The sequence below is a fragment of the Lontra canadensis genome, unplaced genomic scaffold, assembly GCF_010015895.1.
Source record: "Lontra canadensis isolate GAN:19392208 unplaced genomic scaffold, GSC_riverotter_1.0 scaffold48, whole genome shotgun sequence".
NCBI classification, from domain to species: domain Eukaryota; kingdom Metazoa; phylum Chordata; class Mammalia; order Carnivora; family Mustelidae; genus Lontra; species Lontra canadensis.
The window spans coordinates 13674696-13688197 of NW_022631042.1; the positions used below are offsets into that span (position 1 = coordinate 13674696).

The 13502-nt window shown below is 44.2% G+C and overlaps 1 protein-coding gene across 19 annotated transcripts in view; it reads right to left on the reverse strand.

Annotated features, from left to right (window-relative positions):
* Window positions 1–13502, reverse strand: part of NRCAM (neuronal cell adhesion molecule) — a 129533-nt gene that overhangs the window by 18057 nt on the left and 97974 nt on the right. For 6 of the 19 annotated variants that reach the window (XM_032873402.1, XM_032873397.1, XM_032873403.1 and 3 more), the window contains 8 exons: window positions 11170–11367; window positions 11000–11070; window positions 9145–9370; window positions 8645–8760; window positions 7076–7280; window positions 4718–4840; window positions 3659–3844; window positions 2799–2834 (listed from right to left, as the gene is read on the reverse strand). In XM_032873402.1, the coding sequence (XP_032729293.1) occupies window positions 2799–2834; window positions 3659–3844; window positions 4718–4840; window positions 7076–7280; window positions 8645–8760; window positions 9145–9370; window positions 11000–11070; window positions 11170–11367 (1161 nt within the window). The remainder of the gene's footprint in view (window positions 1–2798; window positions 2835–3658; window positions 3845–4717; window positions 4841–7075; window positions 7281–8644; window positions 8761–9144; window positions 9371–10999; window positions 11071–11169; window positions 11368–13502) is intronic. The other 13 variants (XM_032873413.1, XM_032873409.1, XM_032873410.1 and 10 more) reach the window with 3 other exon arrangements.

Sequence of the window (13502 nt, forward strand, 5' to 3'; positions counted from 1 at the left end):
GTCATTTTGTTGCTGTTGTTCTGGCCAAACTTAAAACTTGATTTTTGTTTACATCTTCTTCAGCTGCTCCTTGTTTCTTGACTGCATCGGTAGTGGTGGGACGACTCTGGTGTGGTAATTACACCACAGAGATGGTTCTTCACCAGCCCCTCGGTGCCTAGCTCTGCTCTGTCCTTGACCTGTTAGTCTCTCCCAATTCCTGTACCCCAACTGGTCACCTCCCAAGAGTGTTCTGATGGCTGGTCCCAAGTAAAGGCTTGGGTAAATCAGTGTCCATCCATCAGCAACACTGGGCCAGAATGCAAATCCATTGGCTATGTGTTTTCGGATCATTTCTACAGATGCCTTCACAGGTGGATGCTCTAGAATCCCAGACCCTGAAATTATTTAAAGGGACACAAAAATTGCACAGATGCCTGTAAACAACTACGATTCCTACACAGACACTGAAGGCTTTACCCGAACGAGACACGGATCCAGATAAGTGATTCCTAAGGATCTCAGGAGTGTGTCCATGCCCAATTGAGGTGTGGCAAGGGAGGGGGTGAGTATGGCCCAGGATAGCCACTGGATTGTTCTGGATTCTACTTAGTGGTTTAAATGCTCCTTTTACAATTCCTATTTGTAAGTTTGGGTTTCATTAACGTCTCTTAAAATCTGTAAGAAAATTTTTAAAAAATGTACACTGGGATGCATCTCTTTCCTCCTCCGATCAGAGGTAACTGAAGCCACGAGGGGCCGATTTACCCAGAGCTGAGGATATCACACCTGTTTTTTCTCAGTGAGCCATCTTGGGTTCTTTCATCCTCTTATAAAGAAAAAGTGAAAAACCAGAAAAATAGAAAAATTGAGCAGGATCATAGAGAACTTTCCTTTTTCTCCTCTCTCAGGGCGTATCTATAAATTGTATGGAGAAGAAAAAGAAAGAGAATAGAAATCATTCTGTGCTCCAAAAAAGAGATACTTTTAAGGAAAGAAAACCCAGAATAACAAATTATTTCTTGAGCAGTTAAAAAGTCTTCGGGCATTTGCCCTCACCTTATACAAGCGATGTTCAATGACTAGTGCACTATTAAAAGAAGCAATGTAGAGAATAAGGTTAGGGTTAAGTTTTTAAAAATCACTTAAACCCTATTTCTCTTCTTATCTGAGATGCCCGAATTCAGTGTCAGGGGCTTCGTGAACCTTCCGACAGTCCATTTTTGCTTATCTCTATCCTCATAAGTAACTCGCAATCCAATTTAGTAACATTAAATGGTACAACCTAAACTATTTTAATAAGGATTTCTCTTAATTGGTTTTAATTCATTAACATCAGTGGGTAATTTTTTTTTCCCCCAGTGAATGCATGCCATCTTCTAAGGCGGCAAGTCAGTGGGAAACGCAGGCTCCTTCACGGACCGCCCTCTTACCGCACAATTAATGGGGGCTACTGACTCCGGGCGGAGCCCGGGGGCACGTCCACGACATGGGGAAGGAGGCCAGGCTTTCTGTGAAATGCTTCAGTGAAAGGTTACCAGGGGAACAGAGCAGGGAATTATTGTAACACAACCAAGGACTTTAATTGAGATCTAATTAAGCCAGGCAAGGCGCACACATGGAAAGAGGAGGCATCGATCTTTCTACAACACTGTGGAAATTGGGAATTTCCACAGCCTCGTTCTCTCAAGTTAAACGTACACAGATCACATTATTAAGATTACTGAACGTGGCTATTGTTCTTCAAAGTCTAGCTGACCTACAGCTTATCATTTACCAAAGCTATGAATAGAAGCAGATTTCTTAAAAAAAAATTAATAAATAAATAAAGATCTGAATTAGACCTCCCCACACAATATCTGAGGAATTTCACGTAAGGCACTTCTTTCTCTTGGTTTTCTTCTTCATGCCTTTTGTACCCTGTCTGTCGAAGTCCAAGACCACCCCTGGCCAGGGGCACTCCACAGGGAGACAGTGAGTGCCCTGTGCCGTGTCTCACAGCTCTTGAGAAAGCTAACAGATGAACCAATAGCCAAGGGCCAAAGATGGAGGGAGATCTTCGGGACTGCCTCAGGGGGAAGACCTATCCCAGGGGATTCAAGCACTGCTCTCCCGACACACCTTCTTTACCCAGCAAGCTGAGAAAAACAAAAGAGAACAAACGTACTACTCCACTATGCCCCAAGGAAAGAGACAGGTGCCCTCATGGTGAAGACAGGATGGATTCACACAACTGGGTAGAACATGTAGGCTGACAGCAAGGCTTGCTGGGAGGGATCCTGGGGTGGGGGTGGGGGGGGACTGTGGGTCCCAGGACAGTTAGGGGGCATCACTAAGCCGAAACACCGAACGGACGATGTGGTGTCGCGTCAGCAAAGAGGACACTGTGTCTACAAGGAGCAGGGCTCAATCAGACGAGAACGGAGAGCTTGGCTGATCCTAGTTCTTACAGGCTGTTGGCAGCGCAGGACGCATATTTCTGAACCCTGAGCATGTGGTGTGGCCAGAGAGAGGATCTGTGACACTCCACAGTTTGGGTCCTGTCTGATCCAGCCCCAATCCTGTCATTAAAAGTGAAGATGAGGGTCTGCACCGGGGCTGGGTCTAATGAAGAAGGGTTAGCAGAATTCAGTGTGTGGCTTTCTCCTTGTGGAAAAGACTAGACATGAATTTTTGAGCCAAGATCTACCAAGATCTTCCCTTCCGTTTGGTGTTTGAAAGCTCATTTTGTATCTTTTTTTTAACCCATGCTGCACTTCGCCATGTTTAACATTGCAAATTTCACACATGTATAAAGTCATGCAGATGAATGATTTTACCTTTGCCTGCACCTACATCAGGTGGAGGAATACCAGCTTTAATGAAGGGAAACAGAAATAGGACACTATATAGTTAGATGTAACACACCCATGAGCATGTAAAGCGATATAAAAACACTTATTAAAATGCCAAAGCATGCAGGAAGAATGAAGGGTCACGTACGGGGACCAAGATACGCTGGTGTCCCCAAGCTTACACAGCAACCAAATCCACACATGCCTTAAGGTGCATTATTCATATATTCCTCTTACGGAACAAGGCTTAGGGTATGTCAAACCTACTTTTGGGTAGAAATGTCAATTCCTCATGCTAGGGAAGATAACCAAACACATAACCCTCAAGTAATTCTACAATTTGGTGACATGCAAAATCAGAAAATCTTCTATAACATTTTTGGACATTTTCACTGAACCGAAATTCTTTTCAAATTAATTTTTTTTCAAGTTGAAAAGGAAGTATTAATTCCTTTTCTTGGTACTCTGATGGGGTTATTTTGCTTTCCCAGTACCAGACGGCATACGAAAATACAAAGTCCCGTGCTCAAACACGAAGTAAATGCACTATTTTGTAACGGTTTCGTATTCCTCGCTAGAAACCCTCAGCCAGTGTGTAGCCTAGCATACTATCTTCTGGTGACCTAAGACCGGAACCAGAATGACATCTATTTATTTGCATGTGGATGTGCGTGGATGTGTGCATGTGCTTTACTCTATTGATGTCAGGATGGGAGTTTACAAACAAGTGTTTGCATCCGTTGGGTAAGATGGATCCTCCGTGGGAAGAAGGAAAGAGAAGACATACACTTGGGGGAAGGACTCGGGTCTCGTGACACTTAGAGTTACGTGAATTTTATACATACCCATCTTACCTTCATCCACGTTTGTCACTGCTTCCTCTGTTATTTGACTTCCTGATCCTGCTGCTGTTTGTGCATAGAAATAAAACTTATACCGCGTGCTGAAATTTAAATTTTTTAAAGTCCAGCGCGTCTTGTTGGCAGGAATTTTCAGATCCACCAGCGGTCCCAACTCATGGGTGCTGTTAACTGGAAGTAAAAGAGAAGTGCATCCCTCATTAATTGCTATAGGAATACTATTTTTTAAAAAATTTTTTTTGACGGAGATCACAAGTAGGCAGAGAGGCAGGCAGAGAGAGAGAGGAGGAAGCAGGCTCCCCACTGAGCAGAGAGCCCGGTGAGGGGCTCAATCCCAGGACCCTGAGATCACGACCCGAACTGAAAGCAGGAGCTTAACCCACTGAGCCACCCAGGTGCCCCTTCTATAGGAATACTATTATAAATGAATGCGTCAAGCAAAAATGTCGAACTTGGATTACATTCCCTGTAAAATCCTCTTCACTCCTCGCCTAACGTAACTGTCATTAGCCGTTTACAACTCCGACACGATCGCAAACAGGCGGAAATAGATTCCCCACCCGTTTATAAGCGAGGGGAATTTTACGGCTGAATTCCAATAGCATTTCTTTTCTCTGTGTTTTCGCCGGTGGTGTCAGGTACTGATAAACCCAAACTTGTCCTCAGAGGCCTTGTGCCAAAGGAACGCCTTCCTTTCCTTCCTTCCTTCCCTTCCTCCCTCCCTCCCTTTCTTTCTTTTTACCATTTTCCAGTTACAGATAACTAATGCCTACCTAATCTAACAATAGCGTCCACCCCATGCTCAAAGGTCTGTAGGATTCTACAGCTGCTTGATTTATTTATTTGCATGTGGATGTGCGTGATTTTCAATAGCATGTATGTCTTTAGAAAATCTGATGTGAAGTTCCTTCTAGAAACATCACGAGAAGGTATATGCGTATATTCTACAATGCTAAAGAAATAACCAGTTTGTCTTTTAAGAAAACAGCTAAGTTTTTTCCTTTTGAAGCCATATTCCTCCCTTTCCTTCTCCCAGTAACTTACTTGGCTGATATTTTAAGGTGTATTCAGTCAAAATGCCATTCGGGCGGCTCGGTGGGTCCCATTCCAGAGTGAGGGAGTCTAGTGTCGGGTTAACAATCTTCAAAGAGGACGGAGCACTGGGGACTTAGAGTGAGAACACAGAGTCAACAAAAGGGTTTTTGGATGTTTCAAAGTGTATTCAGGGGACATGCTGTAACACGTTCGCCTCAGTCACTGAGGTTTTCTGTAACTCACTCTCGCTCCCGATTAAGCCAACACTGCACTACCAGAAACCCACGGCGAGAACCCATCCGGCAATTCTCTCCCTCTTTTTCCTCATCATTTCCATTCAGACTCATTCAAGTCATCCTCCAAAATACATAAAGACTTTGCCTTTAGATGGATCCAAACCGGTATTTTTAAAGGAGATGGTACTTGTTTCGTGAATGCTGTCTTAATAAAAGCCAACTGGTGACTAAATGAATCTATTCTAACCAGACCTTTGAGTGGACACAGCTGTGTTCTGGGCTATTAAGAACTGTTTTCTCCGACAAACCAGGTGTCTCCAAACAGCCAGAACACCCTGCCTGCTGGGCTCTGGGTGTGAGCCAGCCTGCCCAGGTGCAGAGTGGTTCTTATCCAGAGAGCTGACAGACGCCCAGAATCGCGCGGCGATGGACAAAAGCCTGGCGCTGGCAGACTGCTCCCCATCCCCACCGGCTCTGGGGACGACCCGCAGGGTGTCAGGTTCTCTATGGCGAAGGCTGGCAGATGACCAGAGGACACGTGCCCGGTCTTCTTTTATCCACTTCCTCATGAGGACAATGGATGGAGGCAGCTCTCCCTCATGCTCCTCTATGCACCCACCATATTCCCTAGGTCCCTTAATGGCACCCCTGCCTCTCCCATCACTTTAGCCAGAAACCAAGGAGTCAACCCAAACTTCCCCCTCTGCCTCATTTCCTCCATCTCCTGGACACTACATCCTGTCAGTTCTACCTCGTATGTCTCAACCACATCCATTCCTTACTGTCTTCTCTACCACTTCCCCACTTTGGGACCTCGGTGGCCTTTGCCTGGGCCTAGAAGGGTCCTGGCACATAGTTCTCCACTTCCCCAAGCCTCTCATCTCAGAATCTGACGACAGCCAAAAACCCTCTCCAGAGAAATAAACACATACTGTATATAAAGTTGGGGGTTTGTGGAGTTCCTTCAACCCATTGACCCCCCCCCCCCAGGAGACTACAGTCTTCAGGGGAAGAGCCTCCAGCTTACAGGTTAATGTCCATAGCATGTAAGTCCATCCATGGTATGGGTCCTCCTTCACCGACCTTCCTCTCTTTCCTCACCGTTCCTGGCTGCACAACTTCCAGTTCCCTGAAAGAGCTATGCTGCTTTGTACCACTGTGACTGGTGGGCACACTACCTCCTCTCTTCTTTATCCTTTAACTCACTGGTCATCTCTAACATGACACCTTCCCTGAACCATATCAAGGAGCCATGTGAGGTCTCACTAAGAAAGCCTCGAGAGGAAGAGGTCTTTAACCTCTGAAGGAGCAGTGGCCCAAGGACAAGCAATTGTCATAGGACGGGAGCTAGGACGCAGGATGACCCTCAGAGAATGTTGGTCAGGTACCAACATCACGAGCCCTTCAAAGGAGCCAGGACCCATTTTGCTGTGAACTACTTATATCAAAAAGACCTAAGGAATCCACAGAAGTTATTTGGCTCATTTTAAATTATGAGCTTGAAGCAAAATTCAAATGGGTGAATCCTTACCTTTCCTACTCCGCTGTCCCTCTCTCCCTCATCTGCTAGGCTCCCGAGTCCCTGTGCCCAAACTCCTCGTGCCCTACCCCTGTATTGATGGATATTTGATCCTCCCTCCCCCTCCCCTTGCAATGGCCCCTTCTTGCAAAACTTTTCCTTCTCTTCCCAACCCATTTTGTCAAGACTTCCAACCTTCTACCTTGGCTCAACTTCAGCAGCAATGATGCTGAAGGTGCACCGGGAAAGAAAGCTACGACTGACAGGATTATTTGTCTTCCCAGTGTTTTTCTTAAGTTAGCACATCAGTGCTCATGCTTTTCAGATGAAGGAACATGAGGCTCAGAGAAGTTGCAGAACTCCCTTCAGGTCAAAAAGTTAATGACCCAAATAAACATCGAAGTAGCAAGGTTTGGGGCCGTCTGACTAAGTGTGTAGAAAAACTTATCAGGAGAGGGGAGCTCGGGGCAGCATTTTGTTTTGTGAAGCTTCCCACGTACCCTCCGGCCACAGATGGGCTGACCTACACCTTTGTGGGGCCCCTTCTGTCAGGCAAAGCCTCTCAGGAGGTGCTGAATGTCCTAGGATCTCAGAGTCACGTCTGCCCCCTACCTCCTTCTGGAGTATTAAAGACTCTGTCGGGGCTGGCCGGGCCCTCCCCTTTCCCATTGACCACACGGACGTTCAGCGTGTAGTGGCTGAAGGGTTCCAGGCCAGGCAGCATGCCGTGAGTCTTGCTTCCCTGGAAAGTGAGAATCTTTTTCTCAAGATGGCGTCTGTTTCTCTTGGACGAACTCTGTGCCTTCCAGTAGTAAATCTGAAAGAGCAGGGGCAAATGTCAGCATGGATAAGGGAACAAACGAGATTCTTCCCGCTCACGAAATTCAAGGCTTATGCTGTGCCCTAGGAAAGGTCCTTGGTGCGTGTTAGAAGAAGATTCCTGGCAAAACTGAGAGATTCTGATTATGAGGTGAGACAGTAGAAACCCAAACCTACTGAAGAAAATGGGACTGAGAACACGTGAGGTAGCTGGGCTGTAGACCACTGGGTTGGAGGAGTGTGAGGGAAATAAATGGAACAGGATGACACCTACACAGATCTCTCTAGAACATAAGGGAAGGGAAGATGATGGAAGGATTGAAGCGTTTTACTTGTATCAAATATTCTAAAAACAAAATTACTGGCCAGTATTTACATACTTTTCCAGAGCTAATACAGTGTCACGTGCAATAGATCATTTAATTTAATCCTAAAAGCCACGGTGAAGCTTTTATTATTATTATGCCTTTAGCACAGATGAACCCTGGGACCGCTGAGTGCCTTGCCCCCAGCCACTGGACTCCAAAGCTGCGGTGGATCCTGCACTCCAAGTCTAGGGCTTTCTCACTAAGCCAAATGGCATCACTTTGTCAAAAATACAGTTTTTTTTTTTTTTTTTTTGGTATTAAATGGCAGGCACAGGTTTTGGAAAGATGGGTAAGCGAAGGGTTAACATTGGCTAAAAATCCAGAACTGCTGCTTAATAAGTCCTCTTAAATTCTTCTTAGAATTTTAAAGAGAAGTCAACAATCCAGCAATGTTAGAGAAAAAAACTGAACGTGGACTATGATGCAGTGCCTAAAGTGATCTCTAGGGGTCAGTGTTAATGAATCAAGCTGTGACTTTCTTCCTGGGTGCAAAACTAGCTCCTGGGCCCAAATCTCTACGCATTAGGTTTTCTGGGCTTCCCAAGAACAAAGATGAGTGATGGTCATAAGAATGACCCTTTTGGGACTATATGAGTTTGATGTATAATCTGTATGATTTTTTTAAAATGCCTATTATTTTCTGAACAATTTTGTGTGTTTAACACACGTGGTCAGTATTGCTTTAAAGCTACGAGCATTTGGTTGTATTTTCATTTCTTAAACACTAGTTTTCCCCATTTTGTGCCTCTGTAATTGTTTAGTTGGAAGAATTTTAGGTCACCTGTGGGAAAAAGGGAGAAAGCAGTTTCTTTTTTTGCCCCCACTTGGATGCAGAGAGGTTTTGCCTCTGCTCTGGCTGGGGTTCTTGAGACCTGGCTGGTCTGAGGTAATAAGCCAGATGAATTCTCAAGGCCTACGACCAAGAGAAGTGCATCCAGCATTGCTGAGGGCCTGTTCCTACAGAAAGAATGCAGAAAAAGCTCTCTTCACTTGCCCGATAGCCTTGCAGGTGTCCTCGGATACTTTTCAGAGGTACGGGGTCCCAGTGGACCTCAGCTAAGGTACTGTTCACCACGTTGACACGCACATTTCCGGGAGCCACCATTGGGACTAGGGAAAAACAGGAAAGGGGGCAGAAGTATCAATGTTATTTTGAACTTCATGCAAAAATGCCACTAACAATTTTGGCTTAAAGTATGACTCAGCTTTATGCTATGGACTACCAAGGATCGAGAGTAGATTTTTTTTGTTATCTGCTCATCTCACTTGGTGAGAATTATGAATCTTTTTCAAAATTATCGACACTCGGCATTCTTAACCTATTTTTTTTTTTACATAGCAGGCTGTCTGCATGCCAGAACGTTGAGCAAAATAACGGCCGCCTGTGTCCCTCCCAATCTAAGCACGCTCTAGAAATGGCCTTGGCTTGCATCTTGGTAAGTCTGTTTCGCTGGTATCAACGAAAGTATCAGTGAAACAAGATCAAACACTTACGGTCTTCTCCAGAATGCCCCATGACCACGGCTGGCTCCGGAGCAAAGCCCACGTCATTCAGAGCCTGCACCTTTATCAGGTACGGAACAAAGGTTGGTGTGCCCGAGACAATGTATTTGGATACGTTTGCCACCACCACAGATGTCCACTCATCGTCGCCATCTTTCTGGCGCCAGCTCACTTTGTACTGAAGGCCTGGCCCATTAGATTCGAAACCATTCAAGGGCTAGAAGAGAAGCCAAATAATCAGAGCTTATAAAACAGATAGACTGAGCAACCTTTTCCTGGAACACCAAATTCAGTTCCCAGACTTAAGGAAAGTGAGCACTGAAATGCTAAAATGCCAGCTATTAACAATGTCCTCCAGGGACCTTTTATCTTTTTTTTTTTTTTTTTTCCATTAGTGATGAGATTCAAAGCTTGTTTGGGATCAACATTTCAAAGGTTGTTAATTTCTATCTTGAAGTTGTAAATACCACATAAGCCTCTCAAACTCAGGCTCCACAGTCAAGGGTGGGTGACTTAAAGCATTTCAGTTACATAGTTTCCTTTATACATTTCTGTTTGTGTGACAGTACATCATTGTCTATTTTGCTCAGAGCCAGAAACTTGTGAACTGCTTCTTTCTTTCTTTCTTTTTTTTTTTTTTTTAAAGATTTTATTTATTTATTTGACGGACAGAGATCACAAGCAGGGAGAGAGGCAGGCAGACAGAGAGGAAGGGAAGCAGGCTCCCCGCTGAGCAGAGAACCCGATGCAGGGCTCGATCCCAGGACCCTGAGATCATGACCTGAGCCGAAGGCAGAGGCTTTAACCCACTGAGCACCCAGGCGCCCCTGCTTCTTTCTTTATTAAAAAAATAATAATAATAATAAGTTGGCTTGTCAGTTTGCTTGTCAGGATGTCCAATAATAAGTTGGAGGAGTGTGCTACTTTGCTACTTTTGATCTCAGGGTTGTGGATTCGAGCCCCACAGCGGGTCTAGTAGAGATTACTTAAAAATAAAATCTTAAAAAAAGTTGGTTTGTCAGTCTATCCTGTTTTACACATCTGTATGTATCTAAACGTGTACAAGTATGTATGCATATAAATGTGCATGCATCGGTTTCTTAAAATAAGTTTTAAAATTGCAAAAGTGAATATATGTTAATTTTCCAAATCCAGAAAATACGGATAAACCAGAAAAAGGAGAGAGAGAGAGAGAAGCAGAAGCAGCAAAAGAAGTTGACTACTTGGAATAACTTGGTACATGTCTTCTAGAAGGTTCTCTAAAATGATGATAATACCAGCTAGCGTTTTTTTAATATATGTGCTAGGCACTTTTCTAAGGGCCTTATATGCATTAATTCCTTTAATTGTGTGAGATTGGTTCTATGACTAGTCCCATCATATGGATACATAATGTTGGTATTAAGCAACTGACTTAAAAGTCACACAGTAAGTGGCAAAGCTGGGATTTGCACTCATTCATTTGGGCTCCAAGCATCAAGCTTTTAACTGCTACAAAATAACGTCTCTTAAAGAAAGATATGTAATGTATATTTTTCCCCAAAATGGATGAAATGGGATTTTAATACAGACATTGTTTGTTTGGAAAGAGAGAGAGAGCGAGCATGCAAGCGTTGGGGTGGGGGTGGGGATGGAGGACGGAGGGAGAGGGAGAATCCCCAAGCAGCCCCCAATGCAGGGCTTGATCATGTCCTTGAAACCATGACTTGAGCTGAAATCAAGAGTCAGACGCTTCACTGACTGAGCCATCCAGAGGCCCCAATACACACAGTGTTTAAAAACAGCTCCCCCACCACCCGACTCTAAGGTAAGCTGAGGAAAGCTGAAGGCTTCATGCTGAGCTCACCTTCCAGGTGATCACCAAATTATCAGGCTCAGATCCTAGTCCTTCCACAGCTGTGGGATTTGTATCAGGTTCTGGAAGTTAAGCAGCCACATGTGTGTAAGTTTCGGTCTTTTCTCTAAACAGTGGAAAACGTCTCTATTTCATTTCCTGTCACAGAAGCCCCGCTTTACCTGCGGCTTTAGTCAGATACTGTTCCGATGCCTCACTGGGCAGGCTCCTCCCGAGGCTGTTCACGGCCATCACTCGGAAGGAGTAGTTCACGTAAGGCGACAGCTTCAGCTGGGCTGTGGTCTGCATTCCAGAAACCTCGGTTTGGTGGTGCCACAGCCCCGCCTCGTGCATTGCATCTTCATATTCGATGATGAATTCTGGCCACAATACACACACACACAAACCAAGACAGTGAGGTCAGCCACTGAGGGCAGGTTCGAGGATACCGAACACAACGATCTGACAGGAGTGGCCAAACATGAGATATTTCACCTTCAAGAAAAATTCTATCAGAGCATTTTGATTTAAGAGTTCTATCAGTATCTACTGGGGCACCTGGGTGGCTCAGTGGGTTAAGCCTCTGCCTTCGGCTCAGGTCATGATCTTAGGGTCCTGGGATCGAACCCCGCGTTGGGCTCTCTGCTCATCGTGGAGCCTGCTTCCTCCTCTTTCTCTCTGCCTGCCTCTCTGCCTACTTGTGATCTCCCTCTGTCAAATAAATAAATAAAATCTTTAAAAAAAAAAAGAGTTTCATCAGTATCCTCAGTATTTAAGCATGCCCGTAATATTTAGTATTCTTTCTCTGGAATGCTGAGTTGAGTTACTTAAAACTCTATTTTATTTTTTTTTTATTTTTTATTTTTTTGAATTTCATTTTATTTTAATTTTTTCAGTGTTCCAAATTCATTGCTAAAATTCTATTTAGATGTGGTCTCCAGATCCTTAGGAAAGTTTCAATATATGAAAACATGGTCAGGATTTTTTGTTTGTTTGTTTATTGTGTTTTTTAATAACAGGAGAAATTAAAGACCGTGAGATACTACTTTCATTAAACAGACTGGCAGCAATCAAAAGTTTAACATACCTTGTTGACAGAGAAACAAGCATTCTCCTACTTTCTTTCTGGGAAGCGTAAATCGATACAACTTCTATAGAGGACAATTTAGAACATCTCACGATAGTCAACTCAGATAGCCTTTGACTGAGGAATGATACTCTTACCAATGTATTTCGAATACATGTGCTCATGCATACGCTCAGAGGCACAGGAGGAAGATGCACATTACAGCACTGTTTGCAGCTGAAACAAGCTAATTGCCAGCCACGTAAGTGTTCATCACCAGAACACTGATCACATAAATCATGGTGTATCCACACAGTGGGATATCCTGCAGCTGTAAAAACTGAAGGGGGCTCCTCCATATGCCTCTGAAATGGAAAGATTTCTGAGCTTCATTGTTCAGTGTAACCAAGTAGGGTATAGAACAGTGTAGAACACTTGGGTAAGAGGACAAAGATGGACTGTAACATACACACCTATCTGTACGCTTGAATATACATGTACTCGTCCCAGAGTATACACACTGACAGCACTGGGGTCTTGGAGAAAATGGAAGTGAGAGGTGGGAGGAAGACTTACTTTTCAGGGCATGCCTTTTGCGTCTACTAAAAATTTGTGGCATGTACCTGTTTTACCCTGGTTAAAAAAACCAGGTATTTAGATATTTAGGTATTTAGATATTTACTAATTGCCTACAACGTGCCCATGTGCGGTGATGTGAATTACAGACACAAAGACAAAGTAGAATGCTCTGTGTTGCAGTGCTTCAAAGCTACTTAGCTTGAGTCCCGTCTTGGAGTCCCTCTTTGATTCATACTCTCTGGAGTTTTGTTTGCTGTACCTTTACAACACACAAAATATGACCACAGGCGAGCGAGGTACCTCCGTCCCTGTCGGCCCTATGCCAAGCCACTGTTCTCTGTCTCTCGTGTGAATCACTGCAAAGCCTCCCAACTCATGAGTTCCCAGATTTTCTGTGTCTCAGTAATTTTTTTCATGGTTCCCTTAGGCCAAAAGAAATATCTAACATTTCCATGTAAGTTAAGTCCATACAACTTAATAAATACTCATGTCTTCACAACTTACGACCTCTTTGGCACTGCACGGCTTCTTGAACCTCGTGAAGAGATTGGACACCACGTTCCCCACTCCCTGTCACACACTGATTTTCACGTGGTCCTTGCTTTTTACCATAGCAAAGGCTTTGCAGGAATGGCATCATCTCCATACAGTACCACAAGAGCATGTGGGAGCGGAAAATTGCCTCGAGCTTGTATTTCACGTGGCGTCTGGCAGAGGTGACTGTTTTTTAAACATCAGCATTTAAAAGTCAAAAACTGTAAACATGTCCAAACTCACCCTTGTGAGTTTGCTAAGATACTTCACAGAGAACTGTGGTCCTACCCAGTCTCCCTGTTCCCCTCTTGTTCTTCTAGAGACTATTTTCGTTTT